We start from the raw sequence: 24311 nt of genomic DNA on the forward strand, positions 1-24311 counted from the left end.
CTGCTATCTATCACCTGGTAGGGAGGTGTCCTCCCCCGCCCCCCAGTCTCTACTTCTTTCCCTTGTTTTGTTCTTGTCTCCTGCTAATGCCAGTCCCAGGCAGACCAGTCACTTTCTTCTTCCCAAGGAGATAAAGATTTTAAGAAACATAGTGAATCTTCCATCTATCCTCTCATGACAGGGAGCTTCCATTTTACCTATTTTAAGCAGACCTTCCAATCTCCATCAGTCAATTAACAATGAATGTTTTTCCTGTAGGGTACACCTCTAATTCTATAATGGAATTGTATTTTTTGACAATGAACTTGTTTAGAACCTATCTATTATTTCAAGGCAGAGATGGTAAACTGATGACCTATCGCTGTATTTTTATGGCTTGTAATTTACAAGAATTTCAATTTATTTTGGCAATATTCAAAATATGGACTTACAGAATTTGGGGTTTTCCTGGAAAAAAATCAGATGATACTGGCATCATTGGATCCACTTTTCCATACAGCAACTCTCCGACTGGCTCTTTGCAGTAAGAAAGGAACTCAAGTTTCTTCCTTAGGTGTACTCAAGTTCACCTCACTAGCCTCTTCTGTCCTCTCTTCTCATTAGGCTTGTTCTGTTGTTCCCATATCCCCAGTATACTTTATTCATGGGTCTTGCCTGCTTCATAGTAATCAGAAATTTTCCATTTTCAAATTTTCAAATTTTTCAATCCATCAATCATCTTATCGTTCCCTTCATTTTGCTAGGTAAACATGAAGACCTATTTTTTAAAACTAATTTTTTAAAATGTTTATTCCTTTTGAGAGAGAGAGAGAGAGAGAGAGAGCAGGACAGGGACAGAGAGAGGGAGAGGGAGAGAGAGAATTCCAAGCAGGCTGTGCACTGTTAGCACAGAAACGTACATGGGGCTCAATCCCTCGAACCAAGAGATCATGACGTGAGCTGAAATCAGGAGTCTGACGCTCAACTGACTGAACCACCCAGGTGCCCCAGAAGACCCATTTTTAAAAAGTCAGACTTAGGTGTCATAAAACAATATAAAAGTGTCTAATTTTCTTCTTTCTATGCTAAGAGAAACAAAGTAGATACAAGTTTTATCTGCTCAGTTTTTTTATGGCAACAGGCAACTGATTTGTTGCCTCTCCATAATCAATAGTGAAACGATTTAAAATGGGACAACAAACTGTCTGTAGCCTTGTTCCTCTCTCAAGGCTACATACTATGCATAATCACAAAATTTTTGTCTTTTGTCTGCTGACTCATGTCTAATCACCTACTAGTAAATTACTCTTGTTGTTTCTGATACTAGCCTATTTTATCTTTCTATACATTTCATTCCTGGCAGCATTATTAATGACTTTAGAGTAGAAAGCTCAGATGGAAGCTCTAGCAAGTAATTTGCCATCAAATATACACTTATATGTATATGGATAATATATTCATAATATACAAATATTATTTATAATATATGCTTATATATTCACTACTGATAGTTACTTTTATTTTTGAGGGAAAGCTGGACCTTCATATTGCACTGTATTGAGAATCAGGATCATTGTTTTACTCCTGGGATTAAATTATATATTGGTTTACTCTGTTATTAATTAAGTACATTGTGCTTCTGGTATTAAATTTTGAAAAGAAGAAAATGAAATTGTGGTAGTGACGTATCACAAAGATATCAAGTTGATTGAGTCATTAACAATTTTGAAGTATCTTAATGTAAAACAAAATTTAAATGCCGGCCATCAGCCCTAAAATAAAATGATTAATTCTCCAAGAAAGTAGCAATGAGAATTTTCATATTTGGGTATTTTGATTTTTTCTTTTGTTTATGATTTTTTATTTAAAAAAAAAATTTTTTTTTTTAACATTTATTTATTTTTGAGACAGAGAGAGACAGAGCATGAACGGGGGAGGGTCAGAGAGAGAGGGAGACACAGAATCCGAAACAGGCTCCAGGCTCTGAGCAGTCAGCACAGAGCCCGACGCAGGGCTCGAACTCACATACTGTGAGATTGTGACCTGAGCCGAAGTCGGACGCTTAACTGACTGAACCACCCAGGCGCCCCTGTTTATGATTTTTTAAATGCAGTTTTTAATATGGTAAAATGATTAAGCACTTCTCCTATTGTTTTTGGATTTTTAATCTTAGAACTTAATGTATGTTTCCACAGTATACAGAAATTTGTAACTTTTTTGCCTAGTACTTGTATAGTTTAATTATTTCATATTTAAATCCCTGATTTATTGGGTATTTATCCTCATGTAGAACATGAGGAACAGATCCAATGTTAGTTTTTTCTTTTTTTTCTGTAAGGCTATCCAGTTACTCTAATACCCCTTGTTTAAATCTACAGTTTTTGTATTGATTTTAGATGCTGACTTTATCATACACTACATTTTTATATGCAGTTAGAGCTATTTCTATATATTCTATTCTATTCTATTCTATTCTATTCTATTCTATTCTATTCTATTGGTTTATATATTCATGTGGCAATACCACACTTTTTTCTTTAATTGCAGAGATTTCAAATAGGTTTTAATATCTGGTAGGACTACCATCACCTCTACTATTATTTTTTGGGGTTTTACTGGCCATTTTTGCTTATTCTTCCAAGCAAACTTTATAATCAAATTTTAGAGTTAAAAAAAAAAGAAAAAGGAAAAAAAAACCCAAAACAGAAAAGCAAAACAAAAATACCTGACGGATTATTATTCTATAAATTTGATATGCAGTATTTTCATCCTTGTTCCTGAGTATTTTCTTATTTTATTGTTGACTTATTTGTTGACCCAAAGGTAACTTGACAGTGTATTTTAAATCTTAATTATGTGAAATATTTCTCCAAATTTTAGGTTTTTTAGAAAAATTAACTTCTAATTTTATTGCATAGTGGTTGCATATACTTAATATGACATAAAATCCTTAAAATTTGTTGACACCTACTTTATAGTCTAGTGAAATGTTTCTCCATCCTGGATGTACATAAGAATCACCTGAGGAGGTTTTCAGACATACTAATGCCTGGGATGCACTCCAGACCAATGAAATAAGAATTACTGAGGGTAGAATACAAACATTTGTATTTTTAAAGAGCTCCTGGGAGTTTTGACAGTGTTCTTTGGCACAGTATATCATGGGTTTTTATAATGTTCTACATAAGCTTGAAGCAACTGTATATTCTTCAGTTACTGAAGAAATACCATTAGTGAAGAATGGATATAAGGGTTCTCCAAATGTTCTTTATTTTATTTTATTTTATTTTATTTTATTTTATTTTATTCTATTTTGTTTTATTTTATTTTTTTAAATGTTTATTTTTGAGAGAGAGAGAGAGAGAGAGAGAGAGAGACAGAGAATTGGGTAGGGGGAGAGACAGAGGGAGACACAGAAACTGAAGCAGGCTCCAGGCTCTGAGCTGTCAGCACAGAGCCTGATGTGGGGCTCAAACCCACAAACCATGGATCATGACCTGAGCTGAAGTCAGATGCTCAACCGACTGAGTCACCCAGGCGTCCCTCCAAATGTTTAGATTTACTTTGTTAATTGTGTTGTTCAAAGATAGTATATCTTTAATGACTTTTAAAATATTTGCTTTATTAATAAACAGAAGTATTTTCAAATCACTCTCTTTAGGAGTATGGAATTACCAATTTCATTTTGTAATTGGCAGAATTGCTTATATGCTTTCTCTCTCTGTCATCTACTATCTTGTGGTACTAAAACCATTAAGTTTAGCAGATGGAGATTAAATACTTTGCTTTAATTAATTTGGTGTTTTTCAAAGATATTTTAACATGTACATTTAAAATTTTTTTTAATGTTTATTTATTTTTGAGAGAGAGAGAATGCAAGCTGGGGAGGGGCAGAAAGAGAGAGTGAGACAGAGGATCTGAAGCAAGTTCTGTGCTGTCAGTGCAGAGCCTGATGCAGAATTTGAACTCATGAACCGTGAGATCACGACCTGATCCAAAGTCAGATGCTTAACCAACTGAGCCATCCAGGCACCCCTAACATGTATGTTTAATTAAGAAGTTCTAAAATTAATCAAACTCTTAATTCTTTTGTATGCCAATCACTTTGCTGTAGAGAGGATAGTTAATTCTATCTCAAATTTTTATCCCCACTTTGGACATTATTGTTATTATTTTATGGTGTCAATGTAATTATTATTATCATTTTTCTATTTATCCACATGCTTGCATTTTCTTTGTTCACTTCTTGAAGTTTCTTTGCTCACTTCTCTGTATGCTGGATTGTCTATTTGTGATCAAGAGCCTTTCTGTTCCTTTTTATAGTCTCCCATGTTATTATAGTGGCCAAAAGCCTGAAAACTTTCTTTTTGAGAATATCTTGCCAGGAGGGTTCTGATGTAGATTCCACCAATGAAAGACATTTGTAGGAGAATTGGAAGTTGAAAGGAAGGCACAATTCAGTTTTCACCTGGCAGAAAACCACAGCATACTTCTTCAGAAGCAGCAGCTGCTGCTCCGAGAACACTCTTCAGACTCCGTATTCTATTACCAGGCTCCAGTTTTGGAGTTAAGGGATAGATGTGGCTTTGGCAGCTATTTTCTGAACTCACCTAATTTCTGGGTTGCAATCTCTATCCCTGAACTTTGCTCTCTCACCAATTACTTATAACAATTTTTATACTACCATATTCCTTGTATTTAATTACTTTCTTTTTGAAATATTTAGAACAAATCATTTTTCCTGACTGATACTTGACTATTCCAATTTAAGTCTTTCATTCTCAGATCATTTTTATTTCTCTGCAGTATGTATTAAGATTTGTCTAAACTCCCTTCATTTTTGTTGGACTGCAAATGTCTATATTTTGCCCTTAGTTTTGAATAGTTTGCCAGGTATAGAATTCTAGGTTGACTATTACTTTTAGAATCTTGATAAAGCAATTCTACTATCTACTGGTTTCCATTGTTACTGTTAGTCACATATTGGTTCATTTCTCTTATATTAGGTAGTCTGTATTTTCTTTCCAGATAATTTAAAGATCTTTGGGTTTTATTTTGTCCTTTGCACTTTTAAATTTTATTAGAATATATTTAGGATTAATTCATTTTGTATTCATTTGGCTTACTGAATTTGAGCATTACTGTTTTTCATCAATTATATTCTCTTCTTGAATACTGATTCTCCACCATTCTATTTAATATCTCCTTCTAGAATTCTGATTATATGCATTTTGTGCTTTTCATACTCTCCTCCCAGCTTCTGAATCTCATATTTTTCCCATTATTTTTTCTCCATGGTAGAATTCTGGGTGGTTTCTTAAGATCTGTCATTCACTTTACTGACTCTTCAACTTTATCTAATCTTCTGTCTAGCTCACTGACTTCCTAATTTTAGGGATTATAGTTTTCTTTTTTAAAAATGTTTATTCTTGGAGACAGCACAAGAATGGAGGGGGGGCAGAGATAGAGGGAAACACAGAATCTGAAGCAGACTCCAAGCTCTAAGCTGTCAGCACAGAGCACAACGTGGGGCTCAAACTCATGAATGCGTGATCATGACCTAAGCCGAAGTTGGATGCTTAATTGACCAAGCCTCCCAGGAGCCCCAGGGATTATATTTTTCATTTCTAGATGTTCTAATTAGTTAAACTGCAAAAATGCCTTGTCTTTTCTGACAATTTCTTGTTCCCTTGCCTTATTTTAAATCTTTTCTTTCTTTTCTTTACATATACTTAATATACTTATTTGATGTTCTGTTTTTGATAATTTTACCATTGAGAGTCTGATGCTGTAGTTTATTGTTTCCTCATGTGTTTAGTAATTTTTTTTAGTTTATTTATTTTTATTGGGAGGGGCAGAGAGAGAGGGAGAGAGAGAATCCCAAGCAGGCTCCACACTGTCAGTGCAGAGCCCGACATGGGGCTCAATCTTACTAACCACAAAATCATGACCTGAGTTAAAATCAAGAGTCAGAGGCTTACTTGACTGAGCCACCCAGGTGCTCCAGTGTTTAGTAATTTTTGATTGTGAGTTCATGTTTATTAGAACTTTATCTATGGGGATACTTTGAGACATGGTTTTAAAAGACTGTTTCCTTCCAAATTTTGTTGTTTTTGGCAGATGTCTGAGTTTTCAAACTTAACCATTTTAAATATTTTATTTTAGCCTCATTCTTTTTTTCTAGGATACAGATGTCATAGGAATTCTGGTTCCAGATCTCTTTGAATAATGCTTATGATAAGAATTCTTTTTCTTTCCTTCCCTTCCTTTCTCTTCCTTTCCTTCCTGTGTGTCCTCATCCCTCCCTCCCCTCCTCTCCTCTTCTTTTCTCTTTCCTTCCCTTTCCCCCATTTCAAATTTCTTTCTTTTTTTTTTTCCACTGAGGGCCAGACAGAGACAAGTATTATTTTGACTATTTCTCTCTGGAAGACCGTTTACTTTCCAGTGAGTTACCCTTCAGAATCCTAGTTTTATGGAGGAGTCCCCAACCTGTCCTAATATGCAGTTTAACCCCAGGTTTTTTTCTCATTGATGACACATTTTAACTCAAATCTAGGCCATAAAGTTTGGAATAAATTCTCAGAGTAAACACCAATTCATGACACTTTCTAACAACAGATTTTATTTTCCACCAGCTCAGGCATGCATTCAAATGTAGGTTTCATATTTTATCTAGTATTTTAATTACATTCTCCTCAAATAATTTTCTATAAACCTTTAGTCTGCCATATTATTAGAAATAGCACTTAGCAGTCATTATTAAAAATTATGCCATTATTAAAAACAGATGCCAATTTGTTGTTAAAGTGTTTGCAATGCCTGATTATAAAGATATCGCTTACTACAGAGGAATATTTAAATTTGGGGCTAAAAGTAATAGTGCACAATTTTCTTATGCATTACATAAAATTGGTAAATATGTAACTGATTTTCATTTTTTTTTACAAGCTTTTAAATCATTCAAGTATAAATTGTATTTTATTTTGGAAAACTTGATAGCTGAGATTCCTTTTCTATTTCAACTATAAAATCACATATGGATTTTTAAGCATCTTTACTGCAGTGACTCTTGCTTTTTCTAGCTACAAGACAATAAACGGCAGTGTTTATGAGTGCTGATAAGATTCTGAATTCTATTCTGTTCTCATTGTTCCTGCTGTGAAATGATTGCCTATTTTAAAACCACCCAAATAGAGACTGATTGCTATTATGAACAAAGAAGACTATTCATAGAAATAACCTTCCTTCTTGGCATTATGGGTAGTGATGGTGATGGAAAGTCATATAGTATACTGTAAAAGTCAGTCTTGCAGTGCACCCCAGTCACGGGCACTGAACGTTTCACTCACTTGCTTGTTCATCATTTAACCACTTAACCTATCAACCATTCAACTCTGTCTCCTTTTCCAGACATAGCTATTTGATGTACCCAGGCAAAACACATCTTCTTTTGCTTGCTATTCATTAGTGTCCATCAAAATATAGTTTTTTATATTAAAAAATAAGAATGTGCTGAGATGGAATGCCAGAAACAGGCCGTTTTCCTTGGTAATGGACAAATGGCATCAATGGGACTTTCCAGGGGTGAACTCCATGTCTTTCAGAAGCTAAATGATTCATCTAACAAGATAATGAATTGGTTGCTTTTTTCAGGGAAGATTTGCAAAGAATTTCTTTTCCCTGGTTAGACAATTTAGAAAATGTTGTGAAAGGATATAAAAAGAAAGAATAAAGAAAGAAAGCTAGTTTAATACAAATGGATTCCAGTCAGAACTGTGGACATGTAATACTTGGATATCTTGAAAAATATCTCCTTGTGGGCTGACATGTATTTGTGATAAATATTATTACTGTGGCTATAAAATTAGTTTTAGGCTTTATTTAGAATCTTATTGAAGGCTGGATGAAAAAAATCACAGATGTGATTTTTATTTTAGGAATTTACATCATAATAATAATATAAATTTTACTCACCTTTTTGTGTTTATATACATAGGTAAATAGACATAATATCCAAATTTAGCTTAAACATATATCTATACTGTTTTATCCTTACAAAACAATATTTGAGACCTTTGTCATACGGAAACATTACAAAGGCTCTATGTTAAAGAGTTCAGGGCCGGGTTGGGTGATGTCTTTCTTAGTTCAGGCTACTGTAACAAAGTACTATGGACTGGGTGGTATATAAACAACAGAAACTTATTTCTTGCAGATCTAAAGAGTGGAAGTCCAAGAACAGCTTGCTAGAATAGTTGGGTTCTGGTTAGAAGTTTCTTCCAGTTTGCAGGCTGGGACATAACTTCTTGCCCTCAGACTCAAACTGAAACACTGGTTCTTCCTGGGTCTTAAGTCTGCCAGCTTTTGGACTGGGACTACACCAGTAGTTCTGGTTCTTAAGCCTTCATACTTAGACTGGAACTACACCATTGTCTCTCCTGGTCCTCTAGCTTGCTGACTGAAGATATTGGGACTACTCAGCCTCCATAATCATGTGATCCAATTCCTTATATCTGTTAAATAATATATATACAGACTATACAGTGTATAGTGTATATATATATATATATATATATATATATATATGTATAGCGTATATATACAGACTATATAGTGTATATAGGTACTATATCTATAGTTAGTTAGTTCTCTTGTTATCCAGCTCTGCGTATCTTCTGAGTGTGACAGAAATTAAAAGTGTAACCAATAATATCAAACTGCACTTCACACACAGAGACAGGGAAATCCATAACATGCATTCTCCTTAATATTTATTGATCAGCCTAGACACACAATCCCTATTCAATCCAGGACCTAAACCAGAAGGTAATGAAACACACTTAGAGTAAAAAATATGCTTTTAAACTTTATTTATTAATAATATAACTTTTTGCAAATTCAAAAAATTGAGGTGGGAATCAGTCACTCACAAGCATGTATTGCCTTCAATCAATCAAATCTTTAGTGTTTTTCTAGGAAAAAAAACTTTTTAAAACCTGGCATTGCTCAAGGTTAAAGTTGTTGATTTTTAATAACTGCAATACCAAAATGATCTTTACTCACTTAAAGTACTGTAAAATAACACTTCCAATTTGAAGTTATTTTAACATTGATATTTCCTAATGATGTATAAAAGCTCTGCTAGTTAGGATTCTAGATATGGTACCATTGATGCCTATGAAATTAAAACAGGAAGGCTTTGGTAAGTTGTACATGATACTGGAACATTAGGATTCCTGTAATATTAGTCAAAAGTGACACCAGAACTTCTAGTGACCTTTAAAGTTATTCCTTCAGTGAGGGTGGTTTTCACTCAATCCTGAGGAAAAGTGTGACTGGACATCTAACAATAAAAAGTAAGAGTTTTAAGCTAACTTGGATTTACTCAGTTTGTCAATAATTTTCAAGCTACTTTGCTGCCTAAATTGCAGAAGGCATAATAAATTATTCCAGAGAATAATAAATTCACAAGTACAAGAGACTGAAATAGGAACAATGTGGCTGGAGTAGAGGGATAGGAAAGTAGGGGAAGAGATGAACCAGGCATGGTCTTAGAGGTCATGTCAAGGAGTTTTATGTTTTTGAGATATGCTGATTGACCCAATTTATGGGTAACTGAAAGTTTTCCATTTTCATATCTCAGAAGAGTAAAAGTACAATACTGGCAATGGATTTGGGTTAAAAGGAATATATCCCTAAAAACATTAGTTATGGCTTCTACTTCAGTCCTTTGAAAACCTACCTATCACCACTGGTTATTACAAAAAACTAAATATACTAAAAGAAACAGTAGAAGGAGACATTGGTTCAGAGGTTAAGCTGTTGATTAAAGTAAGTGTATTGGTGAGAGGGAGGAACAAGTTCCACTCAGGAATTTGAGTCCTGTGCAGTCTAATCTTGGCTGAGCTGACCCTATTACTATAGGCAAACTAATTAACCTCCTTGTGCCTTGGCAGCTTATCTGTAGAGTGAAGATAACAATGACCCACTAAAAGACTGCAAATCATTCTGTAAACACCAACGTTATAAAAATAATATAAATAATTACCCCAATTATAAGATTTTAGTCTTTACCCAGAGTTTAAACATCTCTCTGCCTAAATAATATGCCAGGTTTAATTTTTGTCATACAGTGTGTGTGTGTGTGTGTGTGTGTGTGTGTGTGTGTGTGTGCGCGCACGTGGTAGAGTGAACTTGTGTTTAATCTCATCTACAGCGAAATTTGTATTTATTGAAAATGCACTTTCTCTTTCTGATGCCTATTGTTCAGTCTGCAACACACTGGGTCCTAGAGTATCACTGTAACTCCTATTGGCAGCACAAGGTTTAACACAGTGGAAGAGCTGCCGAGACAGAGGTAGGGAGGGGGAGCTGGGGGCAGGAATAGATACTCCTAATTTCTTTTTAAATGACAACTCTTCTTGCCTGTTAAATAAGAAGAGTATGCTTTATTGTTTCATAAGCCTATTGCAGTTATATTAACTATAATTAAGCAATTCAAATTGGATCAGCAGGCACATAATAGCATGCCAACAAGTGGCAAAATGAAGGGGCTCCTAGTTGTGTTTTATTGTGGATTCACTGACTCACACTGAAACTGTCATCTCTTTTGGGATATTTCCAATAATTCTGTAGGAAGTATTTATAAAATTGTATTCCTTCAGTGGCATAAAGATTACCTGTTTCTGTAATTATTCTTGGTTATCATGCCACACTTTCTTTAGCTGATAAACAGAAATAATAATCAAACAATAAAATATTTACAAAATGAAATAGTTATTTCTTTGGGAACTCAAAGAAGAATCGTACAATCTCTTCAATTCCTTCTTTTTAAAATTCATGCCTAGTAAATATGTAGGCTGTTTCCATGATGATATTAATGACTCAGTCATGTGACTGCAATGTTTCTGTTGGTGTGATTTGGCCTATAGCCACATGGTTGCCTAGGAATCCTCTGGTTAGTGGCCAGGACTAGCTAGTAAGGGACAATGAACTAGACAGAAACAATCTTTTAGTTTTAACCAGTTCCCCTGTGTTATGTGACTATTGTTGCCCTGGCCTTTGCTCAGCTAAAGTGGGGAACAGGTGTTTGAATTTTCAGTGAGGGCTGAGCAATATCTCTAACAGGTATTATGTATTTTATTGACTTCTTACCTGACTAGACCTTCTTTCCCAGTTTCCATTTCCTTCTGCTCTGGCATCGTTCCCTTTGATTCTGTTGGATTTTGATGGTCAGGGGTTGTGGTCAGATCTTTGAGTGAATTTTTCTCAGAGATTTTATCTATGGAAAGGAAACAACATATAGACAGAAGAATATATGCCACTGTTGATAAATTATATTGGACAGTGTAAGTTACAGGGATGTTTTTTTCTCCAAAACAGTCTTAGGAATGCCTCCCCTAGGATTCCTGCTAAACAAAGTAGGATCTTATGCAGGAGAAGTTAACTTGTAGACACGTTCAGGCTGATGAAAAGTATATTTAAGTTGTATTATGAAACAAAAAGTTCATAGTATATTACTTTTTGAAACTAGCAAAGCTGAGATTAGTAAGGAGTAATCCATTCAAAAGGTATTTCGGTTCTGCTAAAGTATTATTCATAATTTGTGGCTGAAATTGAAGCCTCATAAAATTCAGAAAAATAAAATAGACAGAAGTGATGTCACTGACATTATTTCAGAATTTTGCATTCTAACTTTTTTTAATTAAATAAAATCTTTGTTTTTGGTTTGATCATCTTTAGTTATGATATCTTTTTCTGAATAAGCAGTGCAAACTAATATGTACTAGCTTCATTTTCAGTCCAAAAATTAAAATTTTCCCTTCAAGCTTATAAAAACAATTTCCAATTAATATAGTTTAAATTGTAGTGTACCAAGAGAATAATCAATTCATTGATAAATATGTGGATTATAGAGAAAATGTAAGTAAATTGCTTAATGTAAAAAGAAAATATAGAAGGAGCAAAGAAATAGAATGAACACAATTTAATGGTTATTCATTGTCCACAGTTTCTAACTTATTTTTAAATGGGTGTACTGTGCTTAGAAAATTGGAATCAATGCCCAAATGATAACTCTTATTTTTTTGTAATAAATTATAATTGAAAAAACTTAAGCCAATCCAGTATTGAAAATCTGAATTCACAAAAATGATAAATCATGGGGCGATCATTTACTTTCACAAAAGCTCTTATCATACAAGCCCTTTAATATGAAAATTCCTGTGATCTGCCTAAAATCTGCCAATATATGAAATTTTTCAGGAACATGTTTTCGGAATAAAGGCAATCATAAAATTGACTCAGTACTTAGAGTTTTGAAAGGTTTATGACTAAGAAAGCTTAAACCCCTGGATTTCCCCAAACAGATTTCTTCATTATGTATCTCCTACCTACATTTATTTTGGAATTCTAGTAATTTTGGCTAGAAGATGGAAACCACAGCATAATGTTTAAATGAAAACCCTCTGAATTCCTGACTTTACTTAGGATACAAAGGATCGTTACTATAATCATGTCCTTGGAGTCTCTGTCTAAAGACTATATTCCAGATGAAATGTTTCCACGTGTATGGAATCTTACTGACAGTGCAGGATAGGGTCCTTTTTATACAAGCACATGTGGTACACTAGTGAGCTTATCAGTATTGAACAGATTTCAGAGTTAAAAAAAATTGCACTTTCAATATGTCATTTTGTACTAAGAGGCTTTTGGTAGAAATAAGAGAGAAAGATCTATTTTCCCTATGTATTTGGGTCAAGCCATATTTTCCCATTTCTCTTTGTCCAACCAAAAAATAAATCATTTTTCAGATCTCTAACATTATGCTACATATTTCTGCCTAGGAAAATGACAGCAAAATCTTTTTCCTATATCCACAAACACTTGGGTTAATTATGGTAAGATATTTGAGAGCAAAGTTCTTAACCTCTGGCCACAGAGATCTAGTGAACTCATGATTGGAACTTTTGAGACTCTGTGTTACTTATGCAAATTTTACATGGAGAGGATCTAAGATTAACATGAGCTCTTCCAAGAAGTCTGGGCCAAAAAAAGAGTTATGAACCATTGTGTCCATATATTTTTCTGGGAGTGCCCACATCCCTGCCCCCAAATTAGGAGTGAAAATAGAGCATGAAATATGAGTAAAATAATCATAAAAACCCCTCTTGAATATATAACAAGTAGAATATGTAAAACAGTCTTTCTTAAGGGGCTTTTATTGACTATTTCTTAGAAAGGCATGTGAATATAAGCTGCATCACATACTTCCATCAGTCATTCAGGTTACAGCATATGCATTACATTTACACTATTACTTTTCTGCTAGCACCAATTAATGACTGACTGTTCTGCAACAGTTCTTTTCTCCTCTTCTGATAAGGAATTTTTGTTTATCATAATAACATTTGGATTAAAGTAACTCTAAGTAGATCGTTGTACCTTACCAGGTCTCCTCTAGACATTACCAACCCCTTCTAAAATGACGCTGCCTCTACTATGACAAGTCTAGGTTATTCAGAAATTAATTACAACCTAATTTGCTTTGTGGATAAGCATTTTAATTACAAAATAATTCCTTAATCACAGTTTGTCGATGAAGATGAGAAACCAGTTATTGCCCGTTCTTGGATTCAAAGCAGAACAACTTTAAACATACTCATGAGGACTTAAAACAAAAGAATCCCTGTCAACTATACTCAGTGTGGGTGTCTTTTTACCCATGCAGCATGTTATTTGTTTGTGGGAACAGATGGTCAGATTGCTCACATCATCCTCATCATGGAAGAAATCTAAAATACACGGCAAATCTTGCTCTGGCATCTGGGTGAAGTTTTGTCAACCTCACATTGTAGTTTTACCCAGCTTCACACATGGAAAGCAGGATCCCCTCGTTTGTAGCTGCCCAAATGAATAGTGTAAGTCTTTCTGCCAACTGTGCTCTGAAATTGCCAGATCTCATCAGTACACTTGGTCAAGTTCTGCCCTGGAATGTGTGCCCATGGCAGATAGTAAAATCTGGAGTCAAAGTGTTCTGATATGGTTGCTTTTATTGAATGTGCAAGAATGAGTAGAGTTTGCCCTCCACACACCTGGCTGATTTTGTCTTTGGCCTGGCAGCATCTCACACTGGGCCTCTGTAATACACTTCCAAACTGCTTTGTCCCCTTGTAGTAGCACATTGTGGAGAGCATTGTGGAGACCTGTGCAGGTGTGAAACAGCTGCTTCTGTCTTCAAGTGAGGAGATAAGTGATGCAGAAAGCCATTAACCTTACACATTTTATCAGTGGCACTAAATAATTGCTGGAAAAGGAGGAATCCAAAGAAAGAAACTGATTTGGGAATAAGGTTGTGAATTAGACAGGTGTTGATTCAATTGGTTTTTTTTTTTTATGGATGTAAAAAGAGGAAGACTTGAAAATGCTCTCATTGGTTGGAATATTTGATGTGGGTGAGATATCACTTGGTTGAATTTCTAACTCTTATAACACCAAATACATTGTGAGTTCTATCTCAAAAACAAATTTCCTTTTTTTGGACACCAACAATATCTGAGTAATTAGATGGAAGGTGAATTAACAAAAACTAAGCCTAGTACCTTGATTAGATGCATAAGTGATACTATCAATTTCATCTTAATGAATGAACGTTTGGAATAAGATAATAACACAGTTTTAAGAAATGTATAATTAATGATTATCTTCTGGCATCTAAGATGGTATTTTTGACTCAGCTTGTGTTTTATAGTTGCCAGAATATATAGTGCTCTTAGAATAATTTTAATTACAACATGTTGATCATACTTGAAATTTTATTATATCTTTGTGGATTGTCAAATGACATGGAGGAAGCTGATAAACATTATAGCAATGAGTATAGAATAGAACCTGAAGGAGAGTCCTGAAATGTAACAGATTTGAAAAATGTAATACTTTACCTTAGAAATGTTGAAGAAATCTATAAAAAATCCAGAGGCGAAGGAGTCAGAGTAACTGAGAGTTCTGGAAACCATCTCATATGAAGAATTGTGGAGAAACTTTGGGTCTAAAATAGCTAAAGACTAACTAGTGACCTAGCAGTTATTTCAAATTCTTTGAAGGGCTGCTGTATAGAAAAGACTTATTTAGTGTATACCAGAAGGCAGAAGAAATATCCATCATTGGGATTTCCAAAACAAATAAAATCCCAAACATTCTAACAATTAAACTTGTCTAATAGTGAAACATATGGCTTTGTGAGGCAATGAAAGCCCTGTTGCTGGAGGTATACAGGCAGAAGCTGGAGCCCATATGAAGGACCCAGATGGGGTCCTTGCATTGGGTCAGAGGTTAGAAGTCTTCTAGTCAGCCTTAATGTGCCAAAAAGTCCTGAAAGGATTTTTATATTTAGGCAGTTTTTTTTTTAACTTTAAGATACATCATCACAAGTGAATAAATGAACAAATCAACAAACAAAAAAGAATACAGATCCATCTAAGGTAGCTTTGGTACTGTGTCAGGATGAGAGATCCTGTCCTCTCTCAATGTCATGCTTTGTTTCAGGGACTTTTGTACTGGGATTAATTCATCTAGAAAATACATTTTATGTGCAGGTTTAAGGAGTGTGGTGAGTTACCGGTGCCGGGTACAAAACACAGAGCTGTAATCCTTACATCACTAATTCTCTGGGTGACTCTGGATAAGTTACTTTTCTATAACAGTTTCCTCATCCATAAAATGAGAAATACTTTTGTCATGGGGATTTCTGTGAGGATTAGATAAAGACTCCATTCAAGAAAAATGCAGTATAAACACAAAGTGTTCCACCGGCTTGACTAGGGTAAATTATCTTCTTTAAAAAAAAATATTAACTATTTCAGGTCTGCAAAACATTGATATATATGAGGCATGCTGAAGCTTTTATTTACTTAAGAGTGTTTCAGGAATCAGGAAAGCAGAATTAGCTATATTCTTTAGCAGAGAAAAAAGCTAAAAACATAGTTTGATTTAACTGAATTATACAAATATATTTAAATCATGCAAACTATAAAATATATGGTATTTTATCAAAAAAAAATTCATCCCATCCACATTGGTTAGTGTCTCTTAAGTTTTTAGCTTATTAATCAGGTGGAAACTAAGGAATTTTATCAGAGTTTGGTCTTCTATTTGATATTTAAAACAAAGTATAATTTCTATGCCTAACTTTTCCTTCTAGCTGATCAGCTCTCGTTACCTCTCCATCTTCAGCAAGGCAGCTCTGTTCTGTATAATACACAGGAATGGTTATTGGTTGTGCACACAGCTGGGCACCTGACCTGAAGAATATGGCCAGATCACAGCTGGCTGGTGATCCGGGTGGTGAACCGGGTGGTTCCCATGGACTCTGCCCAGCGGGAACAATGATTGCTATCTAAATCAGTCAGCCTGCTCTCTCTGGAATTTAGACTGCGAAATGAAAGGATGGGAGTAAGAGCGGCCCAAAGTAGATATGCAGAGAGAAATGCAAAGCTTTGTGGACTATGAGTGAAAGGCAGAGAAAGCAATCAGCTCCCAGGGCTGGCTCTGTCCCTTAAATGGTTTTCCAGTTCCAGTTATCCAGAGGTTTCCTTAGCCTTGAGCCCTTGCCACTGAAGGTGTCCTGATTATGTCTCTGTGCCTTGCCAAATCAGCACTCATTTCTCATTTCTTTTGTTCATATCAGATATCATTTTGAAGGAATGTTTAAGTTCAATAGCTGTAATTATTTACTATATAAGGTGTTTTTTCCCCCTTTTTCTTTTGGATGAAGCAGAAAAACATGCTTTAAATAGTTTTTGAAAAGTTTCTCTCATTTTGTTGTCATTGTTTCTATATTCCTACCTTATCCTTTGTCTGATGAATAGTATTGACAGTTACAGAAAGTGAACTATACTACTAAAATTAACCATAGTACCTCCCATGCATGGTAATCAAACTCATTGGTCTTATATAGGGAAGCCTTTATTGATTTAGAAATTAAATTTCTGTATATAGTCTGGCTATTTTCCTATTCCATACAAGACAAATTAAATTTGTATAAGTCCTGCCAAGGACTAAAGAGTGGTTTCCTGCTTAAATGAGTTAGGATTTTCCCTCTTTCTTTTTTCTGTAATATTTAAAAAATTAGTATACTTTATGTCTTATAGTAGTTTTAAGTTCTAGAGTAGTTTTTAGCTTTCCTTATTTCTGTCCAAACTGAGTTGGCTGAGATGCAGGCTAGGTCAGTTTAGATAGTGGTGGGAGACTGGCAAGGCCTGGGACACCTCTGAAGACCTGGAAATGTGTTAGACTTGGAACCTAGGTCTTGGTTATAGAGAGTTATTTGGCACAGGAGGCCCAGGGAGGACATTACATTTGCAGTTGGTTTGCAACACAAACCTGGGATGGAGGGCACAAAGGAAGAGAAAGGGAAGAGGAAGAGGATAAATAAAAACATTGCTGGATTCAGAATCTTGTCCAGGTTGTCATTTTTCATGGGCATGAGCAACATAGAGTACCTACCATGTGGTTGGTTAGAGGTCACAAAATGATCACATTTTGTTTTTTAAAAATGTTTTATTTATTTTTGACAGAGAGAGAGAGGACCTGAGTAGGGGAGGGGCAGAGGGAGAGGGAGACACAGAATTTGAAGCAGGCTCCAGGCTCTGAGTTGTCAGCACAGAGCCCAGCACAGAGCCCAGCACTCAGGAACTATGAGATCATGACCTGAACTGAAGTCCGACACCTAACCAACTGAGCCACACAGGAGCCCCAAGATTTCAGTTTTTATTTCAATGATTTAAAAAGAGAATATTTAAACATTTTAAATAGTTGACATTTAAAGATTGAGAGAATTCAAATTAAAATTTGTATTTACAGTCTCTCTAGACTGAAGATGGACTATCTGGCAGCACTTGCCTCTCATCTCTGTATGACAGTGACTGGTTGGAGCTGAGTGGCCTCTGGCCTCTTTAGACAGGGCATGCATGATCCTCATTTATGCTACCTGACCCCCATCAACATTGGAATTTATCAATCTCAATGCTAAATGCTTTATATATATTAAATAGTTTAATCTGTATCTACAACTTAGAAGATTAATGACAGTATTATCCTTATTTTATACATGAGCAAACTGATACTTAGAGATGTCAACTATCTTGACTAAAGCCAGACAAAGTTATTAAGTAGTAGAGTTACAATTTGAATTGAGACATGCCAAACTCCAAAGCAGTGCTCTTTATAGTATAATATACTGCCAATATACTGAATTTATGTTATTGATTAGAGCAAAACTCAATTTCTTGTTTTTTTGTTACTTAAGTAGGGAGTATTTTAAAGTCATACACATTAGTTTTCTATTGTTGTAGGAAACAAGCTTAAATGCCTTGAAGAACACAGGTTTATTCTTTCCTAGCCTGTAGAGGTTGCCTGTGTTCCTTGGTTTGTGGTCCCTTCTTCCATTTTCAGATTGCATCAATGTGACCTCTGCTTCCATCATCCCATCTTCTTTTATCTTTGACCCTTCTGCCTTCTTCTTATGAGAATCCCTTAATTACATTGAGGCCTTCTGGGTAATCTTCCCATCTCAAGATCCTTAACTTAGTAACATCAGCATTTTGTTCCCCTTCATGTAAAACTTCATAGTTTTTAGGGAGCAGGATGTGGATGTTTTTGAGAGGCCATTATTCAACCCACCATACCATACTAGCTACCCATGGGCACCTAACTTTGATCCATTTCCACACAAAGTCACCTTATATCATGATAAACTATTAAGGAAGTCATTTAAATATCCTCTACTGGTACCAAAACATTTTTTACAGAAGGATTTAATGTACTATAAGTGAAGTGGAAGCCTATGAAAGATGATTATAATCAAAAGAGAACCTTAGAAAGTTATCTTTATTTGAATCCAAAATGTATTACATTCTTCATTTCCATGGCAGATAAAAATTAAACCATGCTCTGCAGAAGATAAGAGTTCTATAATCAGAAATCAACATCTGCAGATATTGTGACATTGCACCTGCATGTTTTGAAGGGAAGAATATAAAAATACCAAGCACATATAAGAGGCTATCTTTAAACACTAATAATTTTGCTTTTTCAAAACAAAATATCTTAAATATAACTGATTTTCCTATTAAAGCCTTTGAAGACATGCTAAGTCTGCAAATTTAAATGAAACTATTTTTTTCCTTTCCACTCAAACAGCTTCTATGTTAAATGAAACTTCCACAAGAGTTTTTATTACCAGCTATGAAAAATTAAGCTTACAAATATACTTTGAAAAAAGTATAACAAGAGTAGGACAAAACTTGTCATCCCAAAGATGTGATCCTTGGTTTCATACCATTAAGGTTGTATTTTTATGGGGCGCCTGGGTAGCTCAGTTGGTTAAGTGTCCAATTTTGGCCCATGTCATGATCTCATGGTTCGTGAGTTCGAGCCCCGCTCTCTCTCTCAAAATAAATAAACTTAAAAAAAAGAGAAAAAATACTTTAAAAAAGGTTGTATTTTTATGTCAGAAGAACTGCAAATTGGAAACTATCACTATTATGAAATGACTCATAGTAAAACAGAATGGCTGCAGAACATACAGGTGTATATGTCCAGTGGTTACTTAGAAAATATTGCAAAGGGGAGGACACTTGTTGGGATGAACACTGGGTGTTATATGTAAGTGATGAATCACTAAATTCTATTCCTGAAATCATTATTACACTATATGTTAACTAGCTGGGATTCAAATTAAAAGAATAAAAAAATTATTAAAAAAAGAATCTTTCTGGCAGAATATACCTGAAAAGAAAAGACAAAAAAAGAAAATATTGGACAGGGTCTTAAAAAAGGAATTGGGTCTGCTATGGAATCACTGATATAGAAATGAGTTATGGTAACCTTAGGAGTAGATGAGATTTCTAATGGAGAGAATTTAAAGAAAGAAGAGCAGAGGTATGAGTGTTGAACCTTTAAATATGTACAATCCACATCTATTTTATCATTTTATAACCCTTACTTAAAATTATATTGTTCATTATATGCATATGTTAACACAGACTTGGCCATATTGTTCACCACTATGGGCTATTTCTAGCCCATAGACCTGGCACATAGCAGGTAATAAAAAAGCATCTATTGAATAAGTGACTGAATGAAGAAATTATGTTTTTATAAACACTCAGATCTTTAAAGTGTCTCAAGTGTGATTTACCCTAGATGATTTACCTACTCAAGGTCAAGTGTTTCATCAGGTAACACATTTCAGAGAGATATGCATTTTATTTTTTCCTACAGATTTGAGTTCTGACCTTGTATTTTGGTGTGTGACTCTTCAAATGTGACTGGAGTCATCTTGGTTTGGAGAGATTTCTTTTCATTTTTGTTTTCTCCCTTTGAGAAACAAAGATTGTACACAATTAATTTACACAAAAAATAAAGTTAAATGTAAAATATAATATGGAGTTTTTCATTCAATGATCAAGCCAATCATTAAGGCTTATCATTTGTTTATGATATACTACAAATGATAATTCTTGCACTTAAATGGATATTCTCGGCTCTACTATTGAATAATCAGCTTTGACTTTCACAGCTTGTTGGCCTTAGGCACTCTCTTTTTGTCACTGTGGTTGCTACATCTACCTGGCACATGTTCCTCCCAATTCCAGTCCTCATTCCCCACAGGCCTAGTGTTGGTCCTGGTCTAGGTCTTTTGTAGTAGAACTTAAAGTGATAGAAAAAAGTAGTCTAGTTTCTTAATTCAGAGCTCTCTTCTCTTTGTGATTTCATTTGCCTCTACCTTGTCATTTGTCTGAGAATCTAAGCTTTCCTTTGAAATGTAGGTATGTCTCACTGGATGTGGCCAGTGTGTGTCTGAGGATGGTCCTATGGGAACAAAGTGAAACAAGATATAAGGTTAGAACACAGAAATGTTGGCTCCCAAGCTATTTACAGAGTGGTAGGGGAAACATACACACACAAATGTAAGTGCAAGGAAATGTTATACATAATGAATGTCTGTAGAGGATAGAGATAGAGCATAAATGTGGGATGGTCAATTCTACTGCAGTAGAAGGAAAGGGAGGAGACTATCAAAAAGGAAGTAACTCTGAATTTTACAAATCAAGATGATTTTTTTTCCAGATGAACAAGGCATGGAAAATATTCCAGGTAGTGGATACCTGTTCAGCAAAAGTCTAAGGTGTGATTGTATACAGGCTGTGGGAAACTAAAGTAGAAGTGGTTGGATGGGAAAGAGTGTGAGAAAGTAAGCTTAGCTAAATAGGCAAGGACAAGGGCCTTGAGAGTCCCATTAGCCTTGATGTGGAGTTTGACATTATTTAACAGCACTGTATGTCAGAAACATTTTAAGCTGGGAAGTAAATTAATCAGATGCTTTAATTTAAGTCTCACAGTAACCATATGTATTAGGCAAGACAGCTATTATTCTTATGTTATTGAGTAGGAAATTGATAAGGTGGCTAAAAATGTATGGATCTCTGGATATATTATGAAGTAGTAGTAAAGCCTTCTGATTTCAATCAAGTACTTTTACATGTTATGATGCTATTCATAAACATTTTAATCATAGTCTTTTCATGTATACAAGTGTAGATTTATGTGAATTATGTCTTATTCTGTAGCATGAAAGTTTGGATTAGCCTGAATTTGCAGATCTTGATTTATTGGTTATTGACAAATGGAAGTCACCTAAGTTATTTTGGTTTGAGAACTAAGTATTTTTTTTAATATTTTTATTTTTATTTTTTGAGAACTCTTTATTTAAAAGAAGAATGTAAATTGATTTTTTATTTCTAAATATCTTCTTATAGGCCTCAAATAATCTATTTGTACTTCAGAACGTTACTGTTTAAATGCCATTTTTAAAGGTTATATTCTATGGATAAAAACATGGTTTTAACTTTCTGTCATTTTTAACATTTAGTGTATTTGAAACTGGAGAACTATTGCCTCTGCCAACATGTTATGATCTCTAAAGAGTAGATGCAAATAATTTCCTTAAGTATGACTTTTAAGATATAATGTGATGTCAGCAGACTTCATGATCAACATCCCTAAGTGTTATGTCATGGGAATGTCATGGGATATACACCAGAGTTGTTCTACCTGTGTCTAATCTAAGTACTTCTCCAGTATTACTGTTTCTGAAGGAAAGGCAATTCCTTTAGCGTTTCTGTTCTTTTTGCCTTCTAACATCCTTTTATCTTGTGAGTAGAATATTTGGAAAGTTGATTAAACTAATATTCATCCTTCATCATTCATACTTCTTATTGATTAGTTGATTCAACTAATACTCATCATTCATTCATTCATACTTCTTCAGAAGCATAGCCTAGATATTTAGCTCTCAGGTGCTGAAGTCAGATGGAACAGGGCTCCAATCCAAGCTTTGCCATTATCAGTTGTGTGCAAGCAGCAAATTGTAACAGGACTCATGGTTATTCTGAAGATTTAATATAATAGTTCTTGGAAGAGGATAGCACCTTGCCTGGCACATAGTAATTATTGTTAGCTATTATGTTCTCCAAGAGAATAATATATTAGTTATTTTTATGTGTTCTATGGAAAAAGAATCATGATAGACAAAGGTTAAATATCATTGTAGTGATTTTCCTAGGGAGAAACACAACAAGACTACCTGAAGGAAGGTACCCAGCTCAACATTTGTGATATTCCACGAGCTTTTAAACATATAAATAATTTTAAAAATGTGGAATTATTTATTTTAACATAAGAATTAGAAAGAAGTCAAGGGCACTCTCATGAAGCAATGCTAAGCACATCCTCCTTCATATCTGCTCTCCATTGCAAACATAGTCAATGTTAATCAGAAATGAAAGGCAAATTTTCCAGGGCCAATGCTAAGTCATCTCGGTATTTTCTATACTCTAGGCTCATTTAAACCTGAATCACTGGACCATGCTATTTGAGTCCCTGAGGTACACTCCTGCTTGTACTTGACATCTTTCATCCAATTCTTTCGATGGGAAAATAATTATTGCTCTAAAAACCTTACATAGCACTTTTAGATAAATTTAGTCAGTAATTTATGAAAATGGTTCTTTGGACAGCTGTAAGTGAATAGTGATTATATAATTATCCCTTTGGACTTTATTGTGTCATATAAGCATAAATTACTCATAATAATGATAATAAAAATTGCCATTTGGTAAGTCCCTACTATGTGCTTTATATACACTGCCTCTAGTTTATATAATAAGGTTACAAAGCATTTTCATTTTACAGGTGAGTAGGCCTACAACTTATGAAAAATATTTCTCTAGAACAGGGTTCCTCCACTTAGGTGGTATTGAAATTCTGAATTGGATAATTCTATGTTGTGAAGGGCTGTCCTGTGGATTCTACAATGTCTAGCAGCATTTTTGGTCTTTACTCCCTAGATGCAAGTACCATCTCTACCCCTGAGATATGAAAACCAAAAATAACTCCATACATTGCCAGTTGTCCTGAGCGGCAAAACTGTTTCCTATAAAGAGGTCCTGGTCCAGAGCAATTACTGTTAAATTGTAGTTTACCATGGCCACAATCTTCGACATTCTTTGTTGAAACTAATTCATATAGCCCATTTAATATTTGAGAAATGATTTCATTTGGGATTATGGTAGAAATATAAATCTGCAATGAGAAGTCTTATTTACCTTTTTCCAACTCCTAATGTAGTCTTCTAAACATTTATCAATCTGTTTTAAAGCAAATATAAATAGTATATATAAAACCCCAAAGAAAAACAAGTGCATGACCCAAATGGGAGAGGTGAAACAGCAAAGCAACCTTACACATCACAGTATATTAAAACACTGGACAAATATCCATCACTAGACAAAAAATGATGACAATCAAGATTGATTTAGGAATGTAAGTAGCATACCTGTCTTGTGGCTTGTTGAGGCTGATTGCTTGGATCAGGACCTTGTTTACTCTCATTGTTCTCCTCTTTAGGCTTCACCTTGTTGGATTTTATCATCAGTGATTTAAACATCTTCTCTGAGATGGTTCTGAAAGCTTCTGTTTTTACGACTCTGTCTTGAGGTAGAGAAATGCACTTTGTTTTTCCTTTCATTAGTAGACAAGCCAATTAGTTGTTTAATCGGGATTTTGTTCTGGCTAATTCCTAGAGGCAACTCTGTAGCTAGTAAGGGCTTAAAAGCAGCAAATTATTTCTGCTTGGGTGATCTGAATTCTGTTTATGAACTTCAAAGAGCCAAAATGCCCTTGAGAATAGTTTACAGGTGGAGAAGTAAACAAAATTTCATTGTTGATTTGAATTGTTCAGATGTGATCACATTGCCCATTGTTTTGTTTAT

At 34.6% G+C, this 24311-nt stretch overlaps 1 protein-coding gene across 1 annotated transcript in view; it reads right to left on the bottom strand.

Annotated features, from left to right (window-relative positions):
• CNGB3 (cyclic nucleotide gated channel subunit beta 3) overlaps window positions 1-24067 on the bottom strand; it is a 158610-nt gene extending 134543 nt beyond the window's left edge. The window contains exons 1-3 of the mRNA XM_060611518.3: window positions 23876-24067; window positions 20274-20355; window positions 11134-11260 (exon numbers count right to left, since the gene is read on the bottom strand). Coding sequence (XP_060467501.3) covers window positions 11134-11260; window positions 20274-20355; window positions 23876-24067 — 401 coding nt within the window. The remainder of the gene's footprint in view (window positions 1-11133; window positions 11261-20273; window positions 20356-23875) is intronic.
• Between the last annotated feature and the right edge of the window lie 244 nt (window positions 24068-24311).

Source organism: Panthera onca, chromosome F2, assembly GCF_046562875.1.
Source record: "Panthera onca isolate mPanOnc1 chromosome F2, mPanOnc1 haplotype 2, whole genome shotgun sequence".
In the NCBI taxonomy this organism is placed as follows: domain Eukaryota; kingdom Metazoa; phylum Chordata; class Mammalia; order Carnivora; family Felidae; genus Panthera; species Panthera onca.